The sequence below is a fragment of the Pezoporus wallicus genome, unplaced genomic scaffold (assembly GCF_028554395.1).
Source record: "Pezoporus wallicus isolate ANWC-B61680 ecotype Strahan unplaced genomic scaffold, APGP_CSIRO_Pwel_v1 contig_14366, whole genome shotgun sequence".
Taxonomy (NCBI): Eukaryota; Metazoa; Chordata; class Aves; order Psittaciformes; family Psittacidae; genus Pezoporus; species Pezoporus wallicus.
In genome coordinates this window covers 43330-69923 of record NW_026637269.1, presented here as the reverse complement: position 1 = coordinate 69923, position 26594 = coordinate 43330, and the positions used below count along the sequence as shown (strand labels likewise).

General features: G+C 35.6%; 1 protein-coding gene across 1 annotated transcript in view; it reads left to right on the top strand.

Annotated features, from left to right (window-relative positions):
- Positions 1-25986, top strand: part of SCLT1 (sodium channel and clathrin linker 1) — a 33174-nt gene extending 7188 nt beyond the window's left edge. The window contains exons 9-21 of the mRNA XM_057404616.1: positions 290-360; positions 5054-5144; positions 5311-5402; positions 7003-7180; positions 9303-9401; positions 10984-11055; positions 11994-12068; positions 13511-13656; positions 14801-14993; positions 16364-16560; positions 21849-21927; positions 23008-23103; positions 25766-25986. Of these exons, the coding sequence (XP_057260599.1) occupies positions 290-360; positions 5054-5144; positions 5311-5402; positions 7003-7180; positions 9303-9401; positions 10984-11055; positions 11994-12068; positions 13511-13656; positions 14801-14993; positions 16364-16560; positions 21849-21927; positions 23008-23103; positions 25766-25828 (1452 nt within the window). The 3' untranslated portion in view covers positions 25829-25986. The remainder of the gene's footprint in view (positions 1-289; positions 361-5053; positions 5145-5310; positions 5403-7002; positions 7181-9302; positions 9402-10983; positions 11056-11993; positions 12069-13510; positions 13657-14800; positions 14994-16363; positions 16561-21848; positions 21928-23007; positions 23104-25765) is intronic.
- The last annotated feature ends 608 nt before the right edge of the window (positions 25987-26594 follow it).

Below are 26594 nucleotides of genomic sequence, written 5' to 3'. Positions count from 1 at the left end.
CCAGGCACCTAAACTAGATGCAAACGCGAACAGTTGGTCTGAGGTATTACAATTCTCATCTCAGGAAGTTTCTATGCTACCAAAATATGGGGAGGATTAATTAAAATCACTTCTGTGTTTGCCTTTCTAAAATACTCTATCTAAACCTTGGAGATGAAGCCACAGTGTTAAATAGACCTTGCTGGCTATTTTAATGGTATTATGTTCTGTAGAAGTGCCCTGTCACAATTCTAAACACCTATTTTCAATACCATAAGGAGCATGTTACATGTATCTTCTTATTTTGCAGACTAATCAACAGCTTCTGCAAATTGTAGCACAACAAAATGTGGAACTACAGAACCAACAAAAACAACTGAGGTATAAACCAGGCAATTAAAAAATTATTATCTGTTCTATAGCTTTTTCTAACCTGCTGCTATATCATGGGCCTTGTTTATACTGTAAACTGCCTTGATAATGATAGTTACAATGGTTTCAGTTAAAGCCTCTTAAGTTTGTTAGAACTGTGTGCATAACTGTGTTAGGGTAGCATATTTCCAGTTAGTGTTATTTGTCTCAGCTGTTTTCTGAAATATTCAACATTTGACTGTTGGTTTAAAAAGAGCAAAGTGTCAATATCACAGCAAAATTTACTTTGGAGATAAATTTTAAGTAGAAGACAATTTACTCAAAATCCAGTGACATAATTACCATTAACATTCTGAAATTCGAATGTTCAAAGTAGTTTTAGATTTGAATGGTGTTAATAAAACTTCCATTTACTGTTTCTCAATAAAGAGCGATAAAATGTGGGCTCTTTGGAAATTAGAGGTAAGAGAAGCACTAACTATATTCCTGAAGTGTATCAAGGAAAATGAGGAAAATAGCTGTGACACAATTTCATGATTATTTGTATTTACAGCCAGAGTCTGTTCAGTGCCAGTTTACTGTATCAGTTAACCCTTCTAATTAGTGGTGGTTGAGGTAAAACTAAAATTTTAGTAACCAGTGGATTTGTCGAATGACAATAAAAAAGAAATGGACTCGTTATCAACCAGTGATGATTTTTTTTTCTTCTATAGCATTATCCTAAAACTTTAAATAAGCTCTTTAAAATAAACATTTATATTTATAGGCATAAAATGTATAATGTGCTTAAATTTGGAGTTAAATTTTCCTTTGATTTTTAGATACTGTAATTTCCTTCAGTACTGTGATTAAAATATTTAACATAGTTGAACCGCTGTGATTTTGTTAGGTGGTTTTCTATTTTGGTTTCTATTTGGTTTTCTTTTTCTATTTTGGTTTTTAAAGAACATCACCCCCAAAATGATAAAAATCACTCCTATTTTTATGTTAACAGTTAAAGATGGCTCTCTGTGTGCATGCACTCAATTTTGTATGCAGTTTTTGCAAGCAGTGCTGGTATTGAGAAACCTAGGTTGGCTGCATCTGACCTTCTCTCTCCTCTCTTCTGAACCCATCCAAAATATTACATGAAAAGCCGCTGCTATCTGTTGTAGTGCTGAGTGGTTGTCACTGTAAAGATTGGGTATTACATGAATTTCAGCATCAGTCTAATTGTACTATTCATAGATATTAATGTTACTGTGTCACAAAACCCACATTTAAAGGTACAGGTTGAGGGTGAATGAATAGATTTATTAGTGTTGAATATTGGTCATGGTTGAATATTTATTAACCAATTTAAAAGTTGGGGTTTTTTTTAAGATTGCATGCATCCAAGCTTTCTTGCTGTTAGAGCAATAAAAATTAGCTGCTTCCACTATTAAGCTTTCACCCCAATTGGTACAGTGTTGTTTACTTACTAGAAAAATTTTGTTTTAAACAATATTTAATTTTACATTTCCTTTTGTACAATAAATGTAGGACCAGAACCTGCTTACAAATGCCAGGTTATCTCAGTCACTGAAAATGTGTTTTTGAGAGGGACTTATTAGGACCTCTCATTTTTATTAGTCAGGATTTTTCTTTGGAAAAACTGTTTTCATAAATCATGTTTTGGAAAACAAGTGTTATGACAAGCAATCAAGGATTAACATGGTACTTGGGGTATTTGCCAAAATAAAATATTTTCAAACTTAGTCATCACTTGCAATTTGCTTATGCTACTGTTCTTAGAAGGGAAATAACATTTTCATATCCCTACTTTATTTGGAATTTCTTTCTTTGCAGAGGATATTAGTATTGAATTACTGTTTTGATCTCTTATTCATCTGTAAATCTTTGCCCTTGCATTGACATGCTTACAGTGACTCATGTAATAAGTGGGGCTGAAAGCAATTAGCATAAACTGAACCTATTTTAGATACTCAGTAAATTTCTAAATTCTCTCTAAGGTCTCTCACCCACAGTCATGAGATTTAATGTTTCCTTTCAAGCTGCTGTTTTAGAAGTCTTTCTGGAACTATTTAATCTGGCTGGCAGTGATCATGAGCAACCTTTGTCATTGTTACACTCCCTTATAGCATTCTCAGTTTTGGGAAAAGAGGATCTTGGAGGATTTTTGCATCTAATTATGGGCTCTGATTGCACTTGTGTCCTCTCAGAGCAGCTAGAAGTTCTTGTAACCCTGAAAGCGGTGCTGTTATATTTGTAAAGCTAATGACAGCAGCTCTGTATAGGTCTAAAAGTGCTGCAGTGATTTTTTTCAAAAAAGTCTGGCGTATTTTACAACTTGTTTCTCTTAACACAAAGTTACATAGATGTAGTGTGCATGAATTATATAGCATATATTACATACAATTCCAACCCTTTTAGATTGATTTTAATAGATACACATTGATTTATATGGTAAAGTAAAAAGTCAGGAGCAGAAAAGTAGATCTAAAAAAACCAAACTTGTGTATAAGAGAATTTAGGTTTGATTTAGGTTTTTGTGGCCTAGATTGAATGTAATTTTGGACATTTTGATACTGCTAAATTTATAAATGTGTTTTGATAAACTTTAGATACTTTAATTATATCAAAGTATGCAATCTGACATGTAGCCGTGAAACACTTTAAGCATGCTCCTGACATATTGTCATGCTATGCTTCCAGTACATGTGCCTAAAAGAATACTGTTAGATTAAGATTTGGCAAGTAATCTGGGAAAAAGAAGACAAAATGAAGAATTCTGATGGAAGTTATTTTTCAGCTTGATGTTAGCTTTTATTCTTTTGATCAGACTTTACCCAAAATAAAAAACTGAAATTTGGGCAAAAACTCCTTAAGAAGTGCTTAAGACCTAAATCGTTGCTTCTCATCAATGTTAACATAAACTGAATTTAAAATGTACTATATTGTACTATTTATGTACGGTTATGCTAGCTATTGAAGGGCCATAATATGCCACTCTTAGAGACAGTGTAATATTTGATGTATTTCTGTAGAGAATTGAGGTTTGAATATGCTTATATGCTAGAATTTTTACTGAATATGCTTATATGCTAGAATTTTTACTGAAACATTTATTTGTGCTTTAGTGTTTCAAAGCTCTGTTGTATACAGCTAATCATTTAGTTCACTGTATTGCTGTTCTGTTTAATTAACTACTAGCAGCTGTCTCTGGAGAGTGGATGCTTAACAGTCAGTGACCTAATGGTCTTTGTGGTGGCTTGAACTGTTGAGTTTTACTGAGGATATTAAAAATGTTTTAATCTATATGCTAATGAAATATTTTTAAATATTGGTAGGTAAAATATATAAACTAAGAAAACAGGCATTGCTAGAGTCTACCTGCATTTCAGAATCTTAATTCTTTTAAACAGGGAACTTGCCAAGGTTATGTTAAAGATTTATTGCACAGTGAAGAATAAAATCTGCATCTTTTGAATTAATTTGTTGCCTGTTAAACACACACCTCTGAATTTTACCTGAATCTGAATTTGTTCCTTAAAATTCATATTTTATATTTAAGCTTTTCTGAGTTTTATGACTTTGTTTGCTTCTCCTTTTGCTGGGTTTTAAGGTTTTGTTTTGGTTTACAGCACATTTTAAATATCTGGAGGAAAGCAGCTTAATGTCCTCATAGGTTTAACAGTAATTTTTGTAGGAGAAAGGTGCATAATTCAGATGGAGTAAGATCAAACTTCTGGACCTGCAATGAGGACCATATGTCTGGGAATAATGTTTTTAACTTTGTTTTTTGCTTTTAAAGGAAGCTGTAACAAAATTAGCTTTTCTGATTAATTAAGCTGAAATTAAGTATTTGCTATGGAATTGCTGGGATTATGTATAGCGTGCTTAAGATTTTCATGTAGGTATAATAGGTTCTTGTCTTTTATGTCATTAAATCAAAGTCACTATAAGGATTGTTTTGCTTCATATTGATTATTTAAATATTTTCTAGGTTCTTTCATTACTATTGGTGCTCCAGTTTGCATTACCTTATCTAATATATTTGCTCTTTTTTTTAACTGTATCATACATGCTATCATTGGTCTTTAAATTTAGCCTGATACGCAGCCTGAATTAATTGGGTTACACCCCAGGTGAAGGACTCAGTCTTTCTGCTGTCAAGTTAGAGTAGGAGGGTTGCCCATTTCAGTAAGCTTTTCTACTTTGGAGGAAATCTGATTCATTAACTAAACCTCATGTAAAACCTCTTCAAGTTACAAAGCACATCAGTCAAATTCTTCAGAAGTGGTTAATGTTTTTTTATTTTTTTTTTTTAATTCCTGGTCAGGTTGCTATAAAAAGTGAAATCTAATTCTGTAAATGATTTTTCTATGAAGTATCTGTGGCTGGTTATATTTAAGCTGACTTTGACTTGAAGTTCTTGTTTGCCTTGTCCTCTCAAATATGTAATCAACACATACACCTTCCTGTTAGAGGTCTTAAAGAAGTCATTTTCACAGAACAAGTGTTTAATGAATCTGTTGTTCCTCTTTCACTATGCTACACAGTAAGAAGGAGAAGGGAGAAAAGTTTTCTGCCCTGTAGGAGCAGTGTTATGAAATTTGACTGCATTTCACAGCTATTTCAACAAAGTTGTAATTGATCTGTTGGTTGTTTTTTTTCCCTGTAATAATTGAAATGTGAGTCACAGACTATTTTCTTTATACAGGCAAGCCAGAAAAGATGAGCAGACAGCAAATGTTAAGGTTGATGAAATGACCAGATCAACAAAAAGGCTTCAAACCCAGTTGGAGAGAAAGGTAGAGAAAGGAATATTTTCTATTGCAATTGAATGGCTAGTCAGTTACCTGAATGCTGACATAAAATTAATCCCAAATTGTTCTCTAACTTGTTTTATGTTAGTACATACTTACTTTGTTCATTGAAGGTCAGATGATGTCTGGATAATGCATACATTCTTTCTAGGAAGAAAACATGTTATTTGACCAGCAAAGAGAAGCAGCATTTGGCAGACACTTGTATCAAATGCAGACTAGGATAAAACAACTAGAAACAAGGTAACAATCGCTCCTTGGGTTTTAATCACACAATACATGCAAGTAAGTTTAAATGCTGTGGGTTTTTTCAGCCTCTGGGTTTTGTGTTTCTGAGCAGCTCTGTTTTCTCAAAATACAGGTATCTTATGCTTGGCTGCTCTCAATCTTGTTATATTCTGCAACCTTTCAGAATAGCTTCTGATTTCAGTGTTTTTAAAATGATAAACAGGCCATCTGATTTTATTGACTATAATGGAGAAAAAATGAGGCATATATGTTTCGTTCTAGTACATAAATTCTAGTTACTCAACTGTTGTTAGCTTTGGGTGGAACTCTAAAGTAAACCATTGACACTGAAATTTGAAAATGTTTATGTAAACTAGAAGGTTTTGAAGTGATTTTTTCCCCTCTGTGTTAGATAGGATTTGTTTTGAGGTGTTAGTTCAGCAATATTTACACAGAAAAAGATAATGACATTGTTAAAGCTCCCTTCTTAACAATAAATGCTAATTACAAAAGCAGCTTCAATAAGTTTGAGCTAAGGAGTAGAACTTAAATTCCAGCACTGTCTACTGGAAGATGTAAAACTTGGGTGCTTTTATGTGAATTTTTTCCCCCTTCATTTTCAAGGATAAGACACTTGGCTGAGCACAGTGATTTTTGATTCAAGTATCTCAAACTTGAAGTTAATTCATGTTGTTGAATTATTAACATTAGTCAAATGACTTGAGAGTTAAGAATATGTAAGTTTCTTACTGAAATAATTGTGTGACTGTTCATCTTCCATTCTTGGCCAGCCTTGCAAACATGACTCTTCAATAACTCTAGAACCCAAATAATTACTAGGGAAGCAACCTTGTAAATCTGTGGTCAAGTACTGTCTCAAGTTGTTGCACAGGCTAGTGAGGCTACCTCTACTTGATGAATTTTGCTGGCCTTAGCATTTTGGAGGATCTTAAGTTTATTTTAGAATGTCTGAAGGAATTAGCTCATTTTACATTCTGTAAGTTTTTGGTCTTGGAAAAATTGGGCTTTGGTTCTACAAAGATATGATGGTTGTCTCTATTTTCTGAAGTGCTCTCAGTGGATATTTAGAACCATGAACTTCATTGAACCAGCAGCACTTGTGAAACTTTGAGATTTTTTGAGGATACTTCTGAGGCTTTCTTGCTCTTTTTCGTGCTTACCACTACTGACAATCACAATTAAACAAGATTTTCCAAGCTGTTGTAAAATTACCGTAGTTTCTTGTTCTAATGGTATAGCTGCAACTTCAGTGCTCACATCCAGTTATTCCATTTCCTACACAGAGGAAAACTGTATGCCTTCTGGGGCTGTTATATTCTGTTTTAACATAGAACATTTGCAGTGATGTATCCCAGGATAGCAACATTCTTCTAAGGATCTTCTAAGATTAGGTATCTGAGTTAACTCTTTTAGTTCTGTTTGTTTCTAGGACTTGATGGATATTAAGCTCAAAGACTCTGTCCAAAAACAAGCAGAAAACCAGGAATGCAGTTTTGGCAACTTATGAATACATCTTATTAGTTTACCTTGCAAGTATTAGTGTATTAATTAACCATCTTATTGTTAAATTAGTAAAATTATTACTATCTTGTAGATTAAGCATTACTGTCCAAGATGCTCAACAGCAGAGAAAAGAAAGAGCAGCCTGGGAGAAACAAATTGTGGAACTTCAGAAAAAGATTGCTAATCTAGTAAGGGAGAAGCATGATGCTGTTGCAAAAACCCAAGATTACATACACCTCTTACAAGAAGCTAACCTACAAAAAAGTTGGGTAAGGCAAATGTTGAAGATACTTCTTAGTTATTACAATACTTTAATCACTTACAGTTGTGCGGTGCATACACAACCAAGTTGCATGTCTGTTGTACTAAAATTACAACAAGTGCATAGTGCGTAAGATAACAAACTCTGATATGACCATGTATTAGTTAGACTTGATATGACCATGTATTAGTTAGACTTGTTCTACAGTACAAATTTCAAAGAATATGTTGAGTGTCTGGATAAAGGTGACTAAGTGATAATACTGTACCTGAACTTGAATTTTCAAAAAATTTTTACAGAGTTTCTTGTCAACAGATGTTTCTTGTTTCTTATAAACAAATTGGACTGTCAGAATAAAAACGAAGGTTGTGTTATGAATTTCTAACTTAGGAAAGAAAAGCTAAAACTAAAAGGAACTTTTTTGTTACACAGTGGGCATAGGTGAGCAAGAGAGTGAGTTCTGTGTTCAGATATTGAAACTGAAAAAGTGTCTGAGCAATCAGTGGGTGAAGTTTGCATTCAGGAAGAATTTGCCAAGGTGTTTATTCATGTATTATAAAATGGCAGAAGAAATCCAAATGTGCCATACTGGTTGCTGAATTTAGTCTTACCAGACAAAAAATGGTTTAGGAGGTAGTGTGGATGTCTCTAAAGAATATACTTGCACAATCCTCTGTGGTCCTCAATATGATGAATAGAATGTGTAGAGTGAATGCAGAGTGAATAAAGATGTCTTTAAACATAGTGCCACCTTCATGTGCAGTTTTGATCAATCCATTTCAGGAAGACATAGGAAAAACAAGGAAGCGTAGGAGAAGTCAACAAAGAAAATTAAACTTTTTTTTTTTTTATACAATACATGATTAAACTGTCATAGCATGAAGAGTATGCCAAAAGTATGTAGATACAAAAATGGCCAAAGTCAGGACAAGACTATCCACCAACACTTCCTAAAGAACAGGGTCTAATCCAGGAAGTCTTGATGTGTCTGTTGATCAAAAAAAAAACCTTTTTTCCCAGTTCTTAACTTTACAGAAGTCTGTTCTTTGCCCCTTTTGGGGATAGATTACAGGGCTTGGAAAACTTTTGTCTAATATGGGCTCTTTTTTTAATGCTAGGCTTCAGTTTCAGTCAGAATTTTAGAATTCTAATGAATTGTGTTTGCTGTCAGGACAGAACTTTAACACATATCTGATGACTGTAGCCATCAGTAAGTGAAACCCAGTGTAGTCAAAGTCCATGGGAATAAACAGGAAAATCTTAGAATTTACTTTATTTGAACTAACATGTTGAACCGTTGAGCAATTAAGGAGAGAAATGCTCCCTTTTAGTCTGAAGTTGCTTTTTAAACCTGAGGAGCCTCCTGAGTGTCTAAACTAGATTTTTACTTTAACTTTTTAAATATTAAAGTTAGTGTTGCCCTTCCTGATTTCAATTCTGTGACAAAGGAAGCAGACCTACCTCCTTTTTTTCTGACAGAAAAGGGAACTAGCTTCTTGAAGAAAATCCTGCTACCTTCTGGCCTGCTTCCAGAATAAAGTATTGACAAAGCTTAGGGTTCTTCATGTTATTGTAGTTAAACTTCTGTGATTGTTCTTGCTATACAGAAAGGGGTTATCATCTTGTTACAGTCTTCTCATGTATTTATAGTTATTTAGGAAATCCTTTGGTGCCATCTTTTCCTTCTCATAATTTCCCCATAGCTTTGTGTATCTCATTTGTTTCCTAACAGAGAACTGCCTATGCATCATTATTGGTATTTTTTATTACAGATCTGCCCCTAAATGAGAACATGGGAGAGTAGCTCTGAGTTCCTATGCTTGCTTCTGTGTAATTCTACACCCAGCCAAAATCTGAAGGTCCAATAATAAGTCTCGAGAAAAAGGCATCTACTGATGCTAACTTTTTGTGTGGTACTGATGTACAAGAAGGTGTATTTAATGCAAAATGCTCACTGTTCTTGTTCTTTAGTTGGGTCTTAGTGTCAAGCTACTCCAAAGCAAAAAGGAAGAAAGGTGTTTTGAACAGTGACTGTGTGGTTTCTTCTCTCAGTGCTAGAGATGCTTTGTCACCACTGAAATGCCAGTACTATTTCAACTTGTGATTTTTTTTTTTTTTTTTTTTTCTAGGCATTCTCTAGGGAGAAAAAAAAGGAAGAGGAAATAAAAAAAATGAAATATGAAATGTCTCGATTCGCAGAAGATAATGCTGCAAGAATTAGAAAAGCAGTAAGTTATGATGTTTAGAAGAAATGGGTAGATTTTTTGGTTTTCCTCACCATGAAAAGCTGTAGATGGTGCATGATCATGAGCAGTTTTCTTACAAGTGTTTGGGTAATACAGATAGCAAGACAGCATGCCGACACTACTGTACTTTTCAGGTTTGTTATCTAGACATAAATTCTTCCAAACTAAATGATATTCTGAAATTTCTCAAGAAAGAAGTGTTGATGTTTGTGCAGACAGTGGTGTAGAGAAGGCTGTACTGTGAAGATGTAAACAATGGCACTTTCTTTTATCTCAGAGATTGTGTTCAGTGGCACGTCAAAACACTGTTGCATTGCTATCCAAGTTACTTAATTAATGACACGTGGCCTCATTTGAGAAGTTGCTGATGGATGCTTGTCATAGGACCTGTTGAATGTTATACTGCCAGTTTTGTGGCATCTCAGTACTTAAAAATATTCCCCTATTTAGGCAAGTAAGACTCTTCTACCCAGTAAAGCTAACAACCAAAAGTCTCAATGTCATGAACTAGAATTTGGTAGAGAAATGTCTAAAAAAGATGTTGTAGTCTCTTTATGATTTTTGTTGTTAGAAGCAGCTGAAATCTTGAAGCTCTTCTGATAAAAGACTAGTCACAAAATTAATTTTCTCTATGTTGCTTCCTGTCTGCAGTTAAAATGCTGAACCTGGAGGTTCTCAGTAATTACTTGCATGTCAGAGAGACTTTATTTTAAGACAAGCTCCAGAGGAAATAAAAGCATATGTTGGCAATGTCTTTTGTTGCAAGTAAACAACAGCGTAAAGCAATTATTTCATTTTTTTAAGTTTTCAGTGGTGTAATTAATTTTGACTCCTTTAACTTTTGTCTCTATGACACAGTGTGCCTGTGCACTGTATAGGGATGAAAGGATTATTTTTCTTTCCAATCCTTTAATTTCAAGAGGTGTCAGGAGCATACTACTTAAATTTTCAGAGCCTATGATGATACAGTTTGTGCTTTCCATTTATGGTTACCTGAAAGAATCACAAAAATTGCATGGATTACTTAAAACTTTCGTAAGTGGTTCAGAGGAAGTACAAGAGCTAAAGAGCAACTAGGATAACCACTTTGGTTGTGACAGTACTTTACTGAATAGAATTTAGAAGCTTAGAAATTCCCTATTTCTTATTTTGAAATTGTCTCGGTAGAAGTGAATCTATCAAAGGCACAAAAAGTAAAATTTTAAACTGAGTTGTCATGTTTCTCCAGGTATTAACGAATACTTATTTTATGTGATCTAGAAGTGTCTTGTTACACAAATTGCAAATATATTGCACCTGATAGCAGCTTTCTTGATAGAATTAGTGTTCTTTATATAAGGCTTTGTTGTGATGTCTTCCTTTCTGCCTTTTTTTTTTTTTAAGAAGTATGGGTTAATAATAAACATTCTTCTAACATTTGTACAATAAGATTTGTCAATCTTAGATATTTTTATATATATGCAGCGCATATAGAATATATATAAATATATATATTTATATATAAAAAAACAAGAGGGAAAAATAGTTCATGGGTTTGTGTGTTCTACTTTGGCTTTGATCACAGGTAGACATGGCAAAGAAACAGTATAAGGTGCAGATTTCTCGACTAGAAGAAGAACTTTCAGCTCTTCAGATGGTATGGTGTTGATTGATGAAAGTATTTTTGATAGCAGAATGTGATTTCTAGTTTTTGTTGATGAAGTAGAATGCTAAATTCTGGTTAAAATGCAGTCAACTAAAATACAAATAATGGGTAATTGTCTAGGTCTGTGTTTTATTACTGTATAGCACTTTACATCCTTCATAACTCCAGACATTAAATACAGAGTGCCTTTCACATTACTTGAAAAGCGGTCATGTGCAGTGTCATAACAGTTGGTGCAGAGATTCATGTTTAGGTATAAAGCGTATTTGGTTTGAAACTTCATTTTAATGTACAGGTTTGCCTTATGCATATACAGTCGTACCTTACCTTCCCTGAAAATTTGACTGTCTGTGCATAAAATTATGCAGTTCTGTAGATCCACCCATTTCTTTGTGTACGTTTATTCCTTGACGTAGGTTTAGTTCACAAGCATCAATTCACTGAGTTTCTGTACTCTAGCAAATATTTCCCGTGTGATGGCATTTCTTAGGTATTCCTGTTTCTTTCACGGATAAAGCTTGGAAAGCTGAGTATCTGTACCATATCATATCTATAGTTGGGTATGTAGAAATGACATATATGAAAGTTGATAAACATGCAAAGAGAAAGTCCGTGCATTACAGTCATCACATTCTTGAATGAACCAAGCACTTGTAACAAGTTGTATGGGAGATCAAAAGAGCTCAGTGCATATGCACAATGTATGGGTTAAATTTCTTTAAAAAAGCTTTCATTTTACATGTCTTGGGTCTGTATTATGAATGAGACTGATCCTATAGAGAAAATAATGAGCAGGTAATTATCATCAAATGCATTCATATCAGCAGCAAGAATTACATTTACAATGGCTGGTTTTAAATTTTGACACTTCTTGAATTTTTAGAGTTATTTTTTATTAGATTTATCTTAAAATGACTTTTGAAAAACAGGAATGTGGAGAAAAACAGTGTCAAATTGAACGAGCTATTAGAGAAAAGAAAGCTGTAGAAGCAGAACTTGAAAAGGTAAGGCAGTTGCATGCTTTTTTACATCACGTTTAAGATCACTTTTCAGAAGGAAAAGCTACATAATTTTTTCCCATTTCTCATGGTTTGTTTTTCCTTAATTTTCTTACTTGATTCTAGGAGTAGATTTTCTTAATTGTACATTTTCATGCAGTCATTTTAAGTTCAGGATTTTATGTAATCCAGAAAGCATTTTAAAGCTGTAATACTAAACTGAAAAAGAGGGTTCTTTGGAAAGGATAAAAACTGAACGAAGAGATGTTTGACATAATCTGAAAGAATGTTGCCACATATTCCAGTTAAGCTTAATAGACAGAAAAATTAATGGATGCCAGACCTTTGGAAACTTCTTCTCCCAAGTAGCAGCAATAATGAATTTTTTTCAAAACTTAAATTCAGTTTTGTTTTAAATGACTGGAAAATAAGGTGCAATGAAGAATAAATAGCCTCCTTGTCAGTATCATAGAATCATAGAATAGTCAAGGTTGGAAAGGACCTTAAGATCATCTAGGTCCAGTCCCCTGCCCCTCTAGACCATTGTCACCCTGATACCAGGAAATAAAGGGTTAACATTGTGTCTGCTTGCTTAAGCTGTCACTGTGCTTGGTGAAGCAGAGCCATAGGAGTCAAAGTTGCTAGAACGGTGAAGCAGAATTGTAAGAGTTACAGCTGCTAGGCAGAATTGTAGTAGATAAGATTCATAACTTAACATTTAAGACATTCTTGTTTAAATAGTATCTTTAGAAAGAAAAGGAACAAAAGAAAGCCAGAGTAACAAAATTTGCAAACTTGACAAGTTTCTGCTTTAAGGTACATAAAACCAGCTTGTACCAAACCTGAGGTTTGGATAGGAGCCGAAACCCTATTGAGTCTGCGTGAAAGCAAGAGGTTACTCATGGTGATGAAGAGGAACTACAGGCCTTCATCCTCACGACCACCACCAGGAGGCACTGCGCAGGCACACCAATGGGACGAATGCTAGAAAACTAATTATAATACTGGACAGGAATAGGTTTTGCATATGTATTAGGCGTGAAGCAATCTCATGTCTAGGTAATCATTATATGTAATATAAACAAACTGAGTGGCAAAGGAAAGGTGCACATGCTTTTGGAGGAGCAATCCCCATGCGCCTCAGCACTGAATAAAAGCATACCTACTCCACAACTTTGTGGAGTCTATCTGCATATCAGCCCAAGGCTCTGACCAGCCTGGCCTCAAACACTGCCAGGGAAGGAGCATTTGCCACTTCTTTGGGCAACCTGTTCAATGCCTCACCACCTGCACAGTTAAGAACTTCTTCCTTTTATCCAACCTGAACTTCCCCTGTTTAAGTTTGAACCTCTCATCCTGTCACTACAATACTATGCTGTACCACAGTATTACACTGTCAGTCACCAGTGCAAGATAAAGATGATGTTACGTATAAGCTTATTCTTCAGATTTACAGGGAAGACGAAGGATATGAATCTGACAACAGAAAACTAGAGCAGCTGCATCAGAAGTACTTACTTGCAGAGACTACAATAGATGACCTTCAGCTCACTCTTCAGACAACACAAAATAAACTGAAACAGCTGGAAATGAAGTAAGTAATGGATGTAACAGAAATTGGCATGGAAAACAACAGAAATTACATCTGAGTATTTAAAGTGTTGTTATGTGTTAGGTTTTTGTTACGTCTTTTTAACCAGTGACTGGAATAGCATCCAGATACCACAGTTCTGAAGCAAGGGCAATTATGAATCACTGTAAAAGAATTAAAGGGGATAATGTGCTATAGAATGAAAGATCTTTACGAGATAAGAATTGTAAGCAATTTTTTGACCCTCCCCCCCAAAAAAAGAAAATAGTATATTATTTGGATTCTGTTTTTTAAATACTGTTTGTAGGAAAAGTATGAAATAGGAAGAATTTATAATAATATAAATTCATCTACAGTGAGGTATCTCCTAGTACATGCAGAACACTGTTTACATAGCATACTGAGTTTCAGGTATGTGTTCAGAGCTAACAGTACACATTTTTGGAAGAGGTTGTAGTTCTCAGCATGAAAATACAGGATTCTCTTGAAGCTTTAGTCGTTTCTGTACTCTGATCATCCTGAATCATAGAATAGTCAAGGTTGGAAAGGACCTTTAGATCATCTAGTTCCAGCCCCCCTGCCATGGGCAAGGATGCCTTACTCTAGACCATGTCGCTCAAGGCTCTGACCAGCCTGTCCTTGAACACTGCCAGGAATGGAATATTTACCACTTCCTTGGGCAACCTGTTCAGTAGCTCACCACCCTCACAGTAAAGACCTTCCTCCTTATGTCTAACCTAAGCTTCCACTGTTTAAGTTTGAACCCATTACCCCTTGTCCTGTCACTGCAGTCCCTGATGAAGAGTCCCTCTCCAGCATCTTGTAGGCCCCTTTGCCAGAGTAATCCTCAGCTGGAAATCTGGTAAAAATTAAAATCTTTTGTTTTACATCATTTTACTAAGATTGTTACAGCATTAGATTGGTTTTATGAATTCCGTCAGGATAAAATTCTTTGCTGACTTGTGTATAGTTCTAGCTGTCAACCATTAAACATGCTGAGCTGATACAAACTTTCAGGAAGAAACAGGAACAGCTGAACTGGATCAGACCTAAGATCTGTCCCAGATTTTTTTTATTTTATTTTTTTTCCTCTTGTGTGGTGGTTGCTCAACTCTTGAGTTTGAGCAAGACATTTCTTCTGTTTCAGCTTTGAGGAGGAGAAATCCCGTTCCCAGGAAGTTGTCTGTAATTTGCAAAGTACTTTGAAATCAGAAAGAGAAAAGAGTGTCTCTATCAGTGAACAAAGTCTAAAGGTTCAGCAAGAGAATGAACAGTTGCAGAAAGAAATGGAGGACTTGAGAAAACAGGTCATAGAGGCTCAACGAAAAGCTAACATAAAGGTATGGTTTATATGTTAGTTTTATTTTAACATGACTGATAATTACTTCATAAGGCAGCAGTTCTGAGAGAAAATCATTTAAAGTTTATCTTAAGGAAGAAAGTTTCAAGGATGCTTCCTGGTTTCTGCTTAAAATCAACTTCATTGTAGCATTGTTTCCTCAGAATCTATTAGGTAACTCAATCTCTGCCAATTAAATTTTGGTTTAATATGTATAAGAAGATCCCAAATGTTCTTTGTTTAAGATGATAAGATTAAATAATATCATAATTAAATAATAACCCTTCAAGTGATTTCATTTACACCAATTCCAGATCTTCATTTATCTGTCTGTAATGTGTTACGAATCTCTGTATGACTTTCAGTCTAGAGTGTTCCTCTATTTGTATGTCCACCATATTGTTAGTGCAGTGTGCAGCTAATAAATAATTTAATACTGTGGTTGTCAAACATTGGCCCTGTATTTTCTGAACAGAGAACATTCTTCTTTATGAATAGTTGCAAACAAGATAATTACCTGAAAGATTATTCTTTTTGAATGTGTTCCATTAAATGCACCTGAATAGACTGCTGGTGCTAGAATGAATTAATAGTAAGCTCAGCAGATTCATTGTACCTTTAGCTTCTAGAGTGAATAACAGCTTTTAACCTTGGTGTGCTTTCTAGACATACAGAGCTAGTAGTTTCCCCTCTGCTCTTAACTGCATAAGTGTAAAGATATTGCAGAGGGATGTAAGAACCTGCAGCAATTAAGAAGACTATGGTAAGCAGTTTTACAAGTTATGAGTGGGGATCATCTCAAGTCTGGTTTCCACTTTGTACCACAAGATAAAGGAAGCAGACAAATTAAATAGGGAATGTTGCTACAGCTCCAGAACCCTGAAGTCAAATGTAGTTTAAAAGCAAAGAATCAGTTTTGTAATAGTTACAAACAGTTTTAACAGTCTTGTGGCAGTTATAAAACATATACCAGATCTTTGTCTTTTTATAATCAAGACAGGCTTCCATTATAGTCACAGATAAGATTTATTGTTTTCATTTTCCTGTGACATACGAAGGATTTTAGATGCAGTTAAGAAATTCCTGATACATTTTAGCTAGATGAAAAAGAAAGAATGTGTTTCTTTGAAGAAAACTCAAGGGAGAAGGATAAAGATTATTTCCAAAAATAAGCATACACGGCTCATTATCGTTCATTGTCAGTTACACTATTTGCTTGAATTGGCCTTGGGAGCATGTATGCCTTTGAGCATATAATTATACGTTTAATTATTCTGTTACATGCTTTCAACAGATGTTTATAAATTGAACTTAAGTGTTGGGAAGAAAAAAGTTAGAGACTTGATTGTGCCCGAATTGTATTTCTTCTAGATAAGCACAATGGAGCATGAGCGTGATGTGAGAGAACATGGGTATGAAGCTCGACTTAAGGAAATGGAAGACAGCAGTCAGAAGTCTACTGCTGAACTTACATGTCTGTTATTAGCCCAGCAAAAAGCAACAAATCGATGGAAAGAAGAAACAAACAAAATTACTGAAACTACAGAAGCCAGGATCAGAAAGCTAGAGTAAGTGCAATTTTGTTCCTTTTCTGGAAGCTGTTACTGTTGGCACAGTAATGCACTTTATAAGTGAAGGTTTTTCAGGAAATCATAAACTTCCTAAAAAAGTCATATATGGGTATACTGGGGTGGTAGTTTACATAAAACATTTTATATTGCGCTTCACCAAAAGTTTTCAGTTAGTGCAGCTCTCATAAGCATTGAGTCAGTGTCTTGTTTGTTACTGTAGTTGTTTCCCATTCTTTTGGCTTAAAGTCGTGATCTCTTGCTGGTTTTCACTTCTATCCTCATTACTTTCTTTTTCCAAGTGAAGGTGTCTGAAACCTTTTGGCTTCTTTATGAACTTCCCAGCAGCGGCAGCTAACTTTCACATATTCTGTGCTTCTCTTTTGTCATCTTTTAAGTCTGCAGTGTTTTGTTTTGTGAGGTGTAATCCGATGCATAAAGGAAGCATTAAATAAATAATTCTAAGAACTGAAGCAACATCAGGGAGTGTTAGGTGATTTTTTTTAATTAAATAAAGGAAGAAGGCATAAGAAGGAAAAGCAAATTTTGCAACCTGTAGCTGCAGAGTGATGAGTTTCTTATTTCTTTTAATAATACAAGAATGTAGTAGATAAGTGAAAAAGCTGTAGGTAATGTTGAAAAATAAATTGATCCTTTTAGGCTTCACTGAAAATTATTCTGTGCTTTCTTGGATCTCTGGGTCACAGTTCAAATCAAACACATAATCATTGCCTGTAAGACTGAACTTGAAATTAAAAAACAATGCTTGGCAGTGCATTGAATACTTGTAGACTAAATTCCACCATTTTCTTCATAAAAAATACATTGCAGTCTTCATTTATGAGAACAGGTTTCTTCCCTCTAAGCATCTTAAGAGGATTTATTGGTAGTAGACCTCACCTTCACCTTGCAAGAGGGCAAGGAACCAGTTTTGCTTCAATATACTTGCGCTGAAAGTCAACCTTGAAGGTAACTAAAGAAGGTCAGAGCTTCTTGCAACATAGGTACTCATTCCAAAGAAAAATGTTGCTCTTGGCAGCATGGCTAATACCTCCTGACTAATGTTTATTCTGTTTATTCCTGCAAAGCATCTGGTCTGGTGGAGCATGAAACGAAGCTGTTCTGGGTTTTGGTTGCATCCATTTTAGATGTACTGTAAGTTCTAATGACATTTACTGAAGTGAACTGAGATAGCAAATATTTACAATTATAAAATAGTTATTTAAATGAGTGATTGCTGTTAAAGGTTGTAAAAAAGGTAGTGTAGCACTTATTTAAAGATGGGTTGCCCCAAGGTTTTTCTACTGAATTTAGGCTGTTTCCCTCTGTAAGAGTGTGCATGTATGTAAAAAAATCTAGAACTGGTTATATGTGTTTATGAACACATATAGAAATCATTACTGTCCGATTAATTTGAGGGGAATTTTGTATTTTAAATCAAGGTGAATTTAATACTTCTTGAAGACCTGTGTGGGGTTTGACTGGGATGGAGTTCATTTTCTTTATAGCAACCTCTGTAGTGCATGCCATGGTTTAGGTCTGTGACCATAGTAGTGTCAATAACAGTGATGTTTTAGCTGCTGCTGAACAGTGCTAATAAAGGGTCAAGCCCTTTTCTGTTTCTCACTGTGCTCCCCCAGCAAGGAGGGTAGTGGTAGGCAAGATGCTGGGAGGGGACATAGTGGGATAGCTGACCCCAGCTGACCAAAGGGATATCCCACACCATATGATGCCATGTTCACCAGTAAAACTGGGTGGAAGTGCTTCAAGGTAGCTGTTGTGTTCATACTGGCTTGCTATTGCTCTGCTGGTGAGGACTGATTGCTTTTGCATCCTTTTTTTCCCCTTTACTTACTGTCATTCTTGTGGCCCATGAGTAATTTCCTCACAGGTACCATTCCAGTTCTCTCCCCCTGTCCGCTGGGGGGGGGAGAGAGTGAGTGAGGGGGTGAGGGCTCACCTGCCATCTGGGTCAAGCCACCTCAATACCAAAGGACAGAAATGTGGATTTGGAGACAAAACTGCATATTAACATTTAATTTTAGTTGAATTGGTTTGGTTACTTGCTGTGTTTCAACAGGCTTGTATTTTAATAGTTGTATCTCTGCAAGGGTCTGAGATTGAACCACCAGTTCAGTTCTGACTAGGAATAATAAGTAGAATGAAGTGAGCTTCTGAGACGCAAAAAATAATCTTTCACATTCATTTAAGGGTTTAAATGGAAAATAGTAAGGAGAGAAGTACAGAAATTCTATAAATTTAGTAAATTTCTCAGGGTAATTTTTTTCATAACACAGAAAGAGCTTTTAAATCTTAGTGAATAATTTAACAACTATATAGTTCATGAATTAGTAACTGACACATACTTGAGTTTCCATTTCTTTTTCTCCCCCTCTATCTGGAACGTTATTGAGGTCATCTAAATAACCAAATCAGATTTAGATTTAATGTTGAATAAGTTATCTTCAGTGTCACTTCCTCGCAAATCTGTGTGAATTTGATGAGATACATGCCATCCACATTTCTGGTGCTGATTTACAGGTTGTAAAGCTTCCAGTTGTGAAGTTGTAAGCTCTTAGATCACTGTCATTTTGAATGTCCTAAAACTTCAAAGGATGTAGGTGATCTGCCTTTGACAGCTGTGGTAAAAAAAATTTAAAAAAAAATCAGTACTGTTTGCAGCTTATTTTACGTTTCTTGTCATTGGAAAGAATTTACTTTTGAAATAATTGAGAAATAAATGCATATATTTTTAAAGGCTCTTGCTTTCACTCAAGTACTGTAATCTAGAAAATTTATTCCTGTGGCTATATTTGGGAGGAAGAGACTGGGTAGGACTGTTCTTGTTACCTTTACAGAATCATATATAAAGCGATATAGTTCTTCAGATTTCAGCTGAGTAAATGAGAGCACAGAGAGAAAGTGAAATCAACAAAACCAAAGGAACATTTAGGAAATTTTTAAATTGAAAGGAAACAAACCTCAGTAGCAAAAGAATACAGGATAGATTGAGAAGGGGTGAGAAAGAGTTCTGACAACACTATTTAAGCAAAAAACAGGGTAATCGCATGGGCCAGCATTTACTAAAAGAAAATGTAAAAGACTCTATGCAGATTTAAATATAAGGGCAAATCATTCATTCTGTAAAGTCCACTTTGACTCATCTGTATGTCAGTAGGTTAAACAACTAAACAGGAAAGAGGTTGCAATACGGGTGGTAATAGATGGTTAATCCTTTTGAATTGGCATATTAGTATTTTTCATGTATCTCTATGTTTTAATCCTGAGAATGAAGGGAAGAACCGGGGCAATTGAGAGAGGATTTTGCCCGTAACCAGTGGTTATACATTAAGCCCTTACCAAACTCTTCACCTGTAGCCAACACCAAGAGCATCTTTTTGTTGAACATGATTCTGGTTGTACCAAGGATCAGAACCAGATTCACATGGATAAGCCAAGTCTCATATTCAATCAAATAACTGAATTATCCACAAAATGCTCTTGGGTAGAGTAGACCTGGAAAACTGCAGATGGGAAAAAGGTAGATCCTTGAAACTTGAAAACTTTACAGGAAATTGACAGTTCTGTCAACTTTGCTGTGAATATTACTTTGCCCTGTTAGACCTGTGGGTGGTTGCTCAACTAAGGTACATTTTAGCCTGAGTAGGGGTAGTAAGAGAAGTCTGTTCTCTTTTTAGGAATAGAAACTAAATTTACAAAACAAACAGTACCCAAGAAAATTTATAAATGTAGGCTTAAATGAGAAAGAGACTAAATAGAAGTTAATTCCATGTAACAAAGCATTTGAGGAGCTTCTGAAATCTTAACTCTTTAATAAAAAAGTAATAAAATTGAGTACTAGTCCGTGGTATGAGTAAATCAGTAAAGTAACAATCTTACCCATGTGCCACTGTTCCCTAGCAGTAAGATAGAACTATTTTTTTGGGGGGGAAATTCAAAATGTTTGTGGTAACATGAATCCATTATGTTTGAACCAACTAGACTGAATGACTTTGGGGTTCTTTTTATTTTCACTTAAATTATGATTGTCAGTACTTACAAAAAGGGAATCCTTGCCCCATTGCTTTTAAATTTAAATCAATCTTTTGCTTAGCTTATGTCATCTTTGCAGCTGTTTAGGGTTTTTTTGTTCTAGTTTCTGCTTGTGAAACATTTCTGTCACATTTAGTCCCTGACTCAGCAGTAGCCGTGTGTGGGTTTTGGAGTTCTCAGTTTTATCTCTTCCATAAGTGAAAAGAATCTGCCTCTGAAGGATGACCTTTTTTGGTGCCTGTGCATGAAGTGCTGGCCAGCACTGCCGCCTTCTCCTCCCAACATCCTGTACAATACACTGAGTTGCACAGCATCTTGAGATGAAGAAGTTTCTTCCATTTCTAATACGTTATTCTTGGCTATACTTCTGTAATGTTTGGCAGCTATAGCTGCTTATTTTAAGATGTTCATTTAAAGAAAAAAATTAACAGGATGAGAGACAGCTGCAGGTACTGGCAGTATACAAAATTCATCATTACTAAGAGTAACTGAAGCATAGTATAATTCAACTGAAAAAACAGCTGGCACATGTCATATATGTTATATGAGAGCTTTGCAGAACGTACTTGATACAGCTGACGGATTTATCACCTGTCTGCCAGAATGCTAAAAGCTCACCTTTTGTTTCCTACTCACATAATAAAAACAATATGGAGTAGGGCCTGATGTGATTATTCAGCAGTTGGGGTTACTGCTTAATTTTAATTTTAAAGTCTCATGATTGGGGGACAGTTAACAATCAGTATGAATCAACTGGCTCAGTAGCATTCACACTTCCTTATGTAGATACGGTTAAACTGGTTTCTTTCAATATGTGTTCAGTGTGAGGCAGACAGGCTGGCCACCTTCAATAATGTCCGTACTGAAGTCTGCTTATAGGACAGTAATTAACATGTTGCTCTAAATATTGGATGCACTCTTGTAACGTACCTTATATTTACAATATATTTGGTAATGTTCTTGCAAAAGAAGATTCAGTAAAGAAAAAGTAAAATGTCAAATGCTCTTGACAAAGTTGTATTGAATACATCCCATTCCTCTGGCATTATAGTTTTGAATCTCATCGTGAAGCAATTCTAGCTGTGTAGTGCTTTTGAAATCAATGTTTTAAGAGCAATTCTGTAATTAAAAATATACCATAAGGCCTAAACTGCAAGAAAGTAACATATGAAATTATATTCCAATAACTGATGCCCTAATGTGTGTTAATCAACATCTTTACTTTTGATTAATAGAAGAGAGCTAAGTCAACAAAAAATTTGTAACCAGGAGCTCATTTCTCAACTGGAAGTTGCAAATGAAAAGGCAACTGAGGTAAGATTGACTGATATGACAAATACTTTCAGTTGCAAGCTGGTGCATGTACATTAGGATAATAACAGAAACCTATTGAGGTGAGCTATGTTGTTGGCTTGTTAAAAACTAAGGATTTTTGACAGAAGTAGTCATAATAGGAAACCCCTGCTCTTTCTGCCAACTGACATGTTCAAATTGCAGGAGGTCAAATGACCTTCACTCTCAAATTACAAGGAAAGATAAAGAGGCGATCATTTTTCAGGGTTCATAATCTGGCAGTTTTAGACAGTACAGGAAATATCTGCAAAGTCATTTTGCCTGTCTATGCACACATACCTCTACAAAGGAGAAGGCACTGTGTTGTGGATAATGTAGTATATGCAGAGATACCACATTCTCAGCATACTATGTCTATAGTAGAATTTACACTGTATGTGCATATATGTATATAGCGGTATCCATTAAAGATTAATGGCAGGGTTGTCTTGGAATTGCATTGTTCAGTAAATAATGGCCACTTTAGAAAACAGCTATCCTGTCAGCCTCATAAATCTGGGATAACATGCAGTTCTAATCAGGGTAAATCCTCCAGTGTTGTTTTTTTGTAATGCTAGATTATTTAGAGAAGAAAAATGGGGCTGATGCAAGGATAGATTTTTGTAAGTAAAATATACTTCTGGAAGACTTTATACAGACCCTTTGCTGAAGAGAACATATCTGTATCAAGTTTATTATCTCATTAGTATTACCTAGTGTAGTCTTTGTCTGTTTGAGTATAGTTGAAGTATAGCTAAATAAAACACATTTTAAGATATTGTGAATTAAATTACCTGGATTAAAATATCAGCTTTTATGCATCTTCAACATGGTGGAGTGAGTAGAACTTTCTCTGCAGATCACTATGTTTGGAAAAGTCATAGGATATGATACTTGGGCTGAAAATTCTTTATATAATGTTTCAGCTGTATGTCTGAAGTCTTGTAAGTGGTGAACAGTTCCACTTGTGAGGTTACTCTTGTTCTAAGCTTCTTCACTGCAGTATGTATGGATCCCATAAAAAGAACTTTGCATTTGTAATGAGGTATTTCAATTCCACAGGATGAAAAATTAATGAGGGAATATCGAGAATACATCAATAGGCTTCAAAAGCGCCTAAACCAGGCAGAACAGAGGGCAGCTACGGCAACTCAAAAGGTACAGAACAAATAAACACCATGTTACCCAAGTGCATTTAAATCTTTCCACTGAATATTACAAAAATAACCATTTTGTATTATTCCTGAAGCAGACGTGATCATTTATGTGCATTCTTACTAATACAGTTTTAACAACAAGCTTGTGTTTTGGGTGCATCATGACAAAACTGATGCATATTCAATTAAATGCCACCTTCTGACAGGATGTTTAAGTGACAGTATAATTTGTTTATGGAAACAAATTTGATGCAAATTAAGCTTGTGTAGTTCAAAATGTGTGAATGAAGGTGTATGATCATTTCCATCTTCAGAAATGGGAGCAAATTAACAAAGAGGAATAAAACCTCTGACAAATAACCCAGCTCCTGCTTACATAAAGCAGGCTTACCTACTGCAGCAGTCACAAATGATGGTTTCACGTGCTAAAGAGCAAATGTTGCACTGATGTCTACACTTGTCTCTTGGGAGTCTGATACAAAGCAAAGCATGACTTGGGTTGATGGCTACAGAACTGCCTTTATAAAAATTGGGAGGCAGCATAGCTGTTTTGTGGGAATTCTCTGCTTTTTTCAGCCAGATAAGTTCAATGGTCTAATTCATTGTGTGGCTGCACAAAGAGTGCATGGAAACAGTGTGAAATAGTTGCAGGCTGACAAGTTCAGTGTTCATCAAATTGCAGCCTGCATCATGTAAACTTCAGAATTATCTTGTCTGTGCACCTGCATTTCCATTAGTAGTCTCCAGTAGCTGTGGCCCCAGAGATTGTTGGAGGAGTACATCTCACTGCAGTCAGCGTCAGCTACCTACAGTAAGTGCAAGATCTCTTGCACTTAATGTCAAAAATACTGAAAGTTGTGCAGACCAACTAGAAAAAACTTGTTTTTTTTCTAGGCCAGGAGAAGAAAGGGGATGTTCTATGTATCTCACTGCCATAGTGAACATGCCTAGTCCATGTTTCAGTAATTCCAAAACCTTCAGACAAGACATGTCTGTTAGGGCCATTTATATGCCCACATCCTCCTTGTGGCATCACTGTGATCACTTAATGAGCCGAACTGTTGCTGCCTTCTTTTTTCAGTTCTCTTACAACTCTGTTTGAGCAATACTGGTCAGTATTTCTAGACATTAGGGATATTGGAATGAAAAGTCTTCTTCTCCTCAGAGAGAAACTTTGGTCTTTAATTATCTAAACCTCATACTACTATAATTCTGTATTTCCTCTGCTGGACATTTGGTAGGTTTTTTCCACATCCAGCATTCTTTTTCCATGCTATTCAAGCTATACTTGAAGCAAATCCCACAAGGGGGTTGTACACTGGGCTCACTTATTTGCCAAGCAAACTTGTAACTCGGGTTGGTCTCCTGTTAAGTAAATGTGGTCTTCCTGCCTCCTGGTTTGGTTTGGGGTTTTTTTTTGATTTTTTTTTTTTTTTTTTTTTTTACAGTGACTTAGGAAACTTATTTTCAAATTACAGCCTTTTAAGGGAAGGGAATCCCATGTGAGCTGCAGACAAAATATGCTTGGTAGATCCAAATTGTCTAGTTAGGACAAAAGGCAAATTTTCCCTAACAGCAGCGAGTATCTGCCAAACTGTCATAACTTAAGGTGCGTTTACTGGCTGTAGATGTTCTCTGTCATAACAAGGTCAGCTGGTGATGTAAGAAGAGATCTTGCTGTTCCTGAAAACCTTGATAATTAACTATTCCTTAGCGGTCTCCTTCTGAAAGGTAACAAAGAGATTTGTAAGATGTTTAGCAGCCAAATTGTTGCCTGGATCTTGCTACCAGTCTTCAGAACTGCCTTGCCCTCTTCAGGCTTGGCAGAGGTTACTGCTGCCTGCTCTCAGGCAAAGCTTCTCTGTAATGACTGAAAGACTTCTGTGCCAAGCTCCTTCCTCTTCCCCTGAACCCACCCCAGAAAAGACATACCAGCACTGTTCCCACTAAAGGCTGGGAAAAGAGTTCTCCAGGAGTAGAGCTAAAAGCATGTCCACTCTTTTGGATCTGAAAGGAGGTGTTTGTTCTCTTTTAGCTCTCATAAGACTAAACAGTTACGCATGTATTTCCTGAGATTCAGAATGGTAGATCCTCTCTGTATTCTGAACCTGTCAGTTGAGGACTACTTTCTGACTTGCCTATTCTCATTACAGTATCCAGCTTACCTGTAAAATTAGATCCAGTGTAGGCTAGAGCTGCACTATTAGGGAGTCTAGAAATTGATTTTTTATTGTGGTTAGTTCAGTGACTACAAAGAATAGTAATCCTAGCTTATTAGTAATAGTAATTATTATATATACATAATATTATATATATAATCTTAGCTTATTAGTAATAGTAATCATTAATAATAGTAATTCAGTAGGAAACATAAAAAATACAGGCTAATGTTTGCACAGGTTTAAACTTTGTGTATTCTATGTAGATGTATTGAAAGTGTACTTTTCCTAATCTTTGATAATCTTGAATTCTTTGGGATCTCAAATAAAACAAAAGCAGTAGTCATCTATGGAGTGCATTGTGAATTCTGCTGCTTTCCCCAAATGCCCACTTACCTGTACTTTTTCCCTCTCCTTCATGATGCCTTCTGTACTGAAGATATATTGATACTTTGATCTTACAAAAACTTACATACAAAACTGTCTGGTGGGTTGTAGTTACAGCTCAGCCTCATAACAGCACAGAAGAAAAAAGCTGCTCCCCTGAAGGAGGTGGAAGATATGTAAACACCTGCATTGTTTCTTCACACCATGTTGGAGGTAAGAAGATTGATGGAGAAACTTCATATTGAAGCACTGAAGTCATCATAGAACAATTTGGGTTGGAAGAGACCTTAAAAGCTATCTTGTTCTAACTCCCTGCTACGGGCAGGGTCACCTTCCACTACATCAGGTTGCTCCAAGCCCCATCCAGCTTGGACAGGAGGCCTGTGGAATGTCCCTCCTTCAAAGAGGTGCCCAAATGCATAGCAAGGCTTGTAAAAACTTAGATTTTAAGTTCTAATGTTTAACCTAAATGATTAGATCTAAATCTAAACCATTCTTAATGTTTTATCTAAATGTTTAAATAAACATTTCCTAGTTTATTTAGGTAAGAAAGGGGTGGATCAAGATACTCTATCTGTAGGCATACTAAAGATTGGAAGAATACCACAAAATGTCATTTAAAGGACTTAAATGTAGCTGCGAAATGCCTTCCTTACCTTCCAGTGTTAAGATTTTGGTTCAGTTTGGTTTTATGACTCTTTGAAAAAGTTTGTAAATAAAATGCTGTTCAGACCATATCTTTCTTCAGTTGTGTTTTTTCCTGCTCATTACTATTTTACAGTTGTTCCTTGTTTGTCCGTTAGTCTGCTCTCCTTGTCTGGGAACTTGAGTGCTCTGTTACTTCAATCAGCACAAAGCTGGTGAAGTCTTCCAGCTTCTGTGCATTCTGAAATGGTGTATTTAAATTCTAGAAATGCCAGTATGTGGTAATCCTCTTGCGCACATA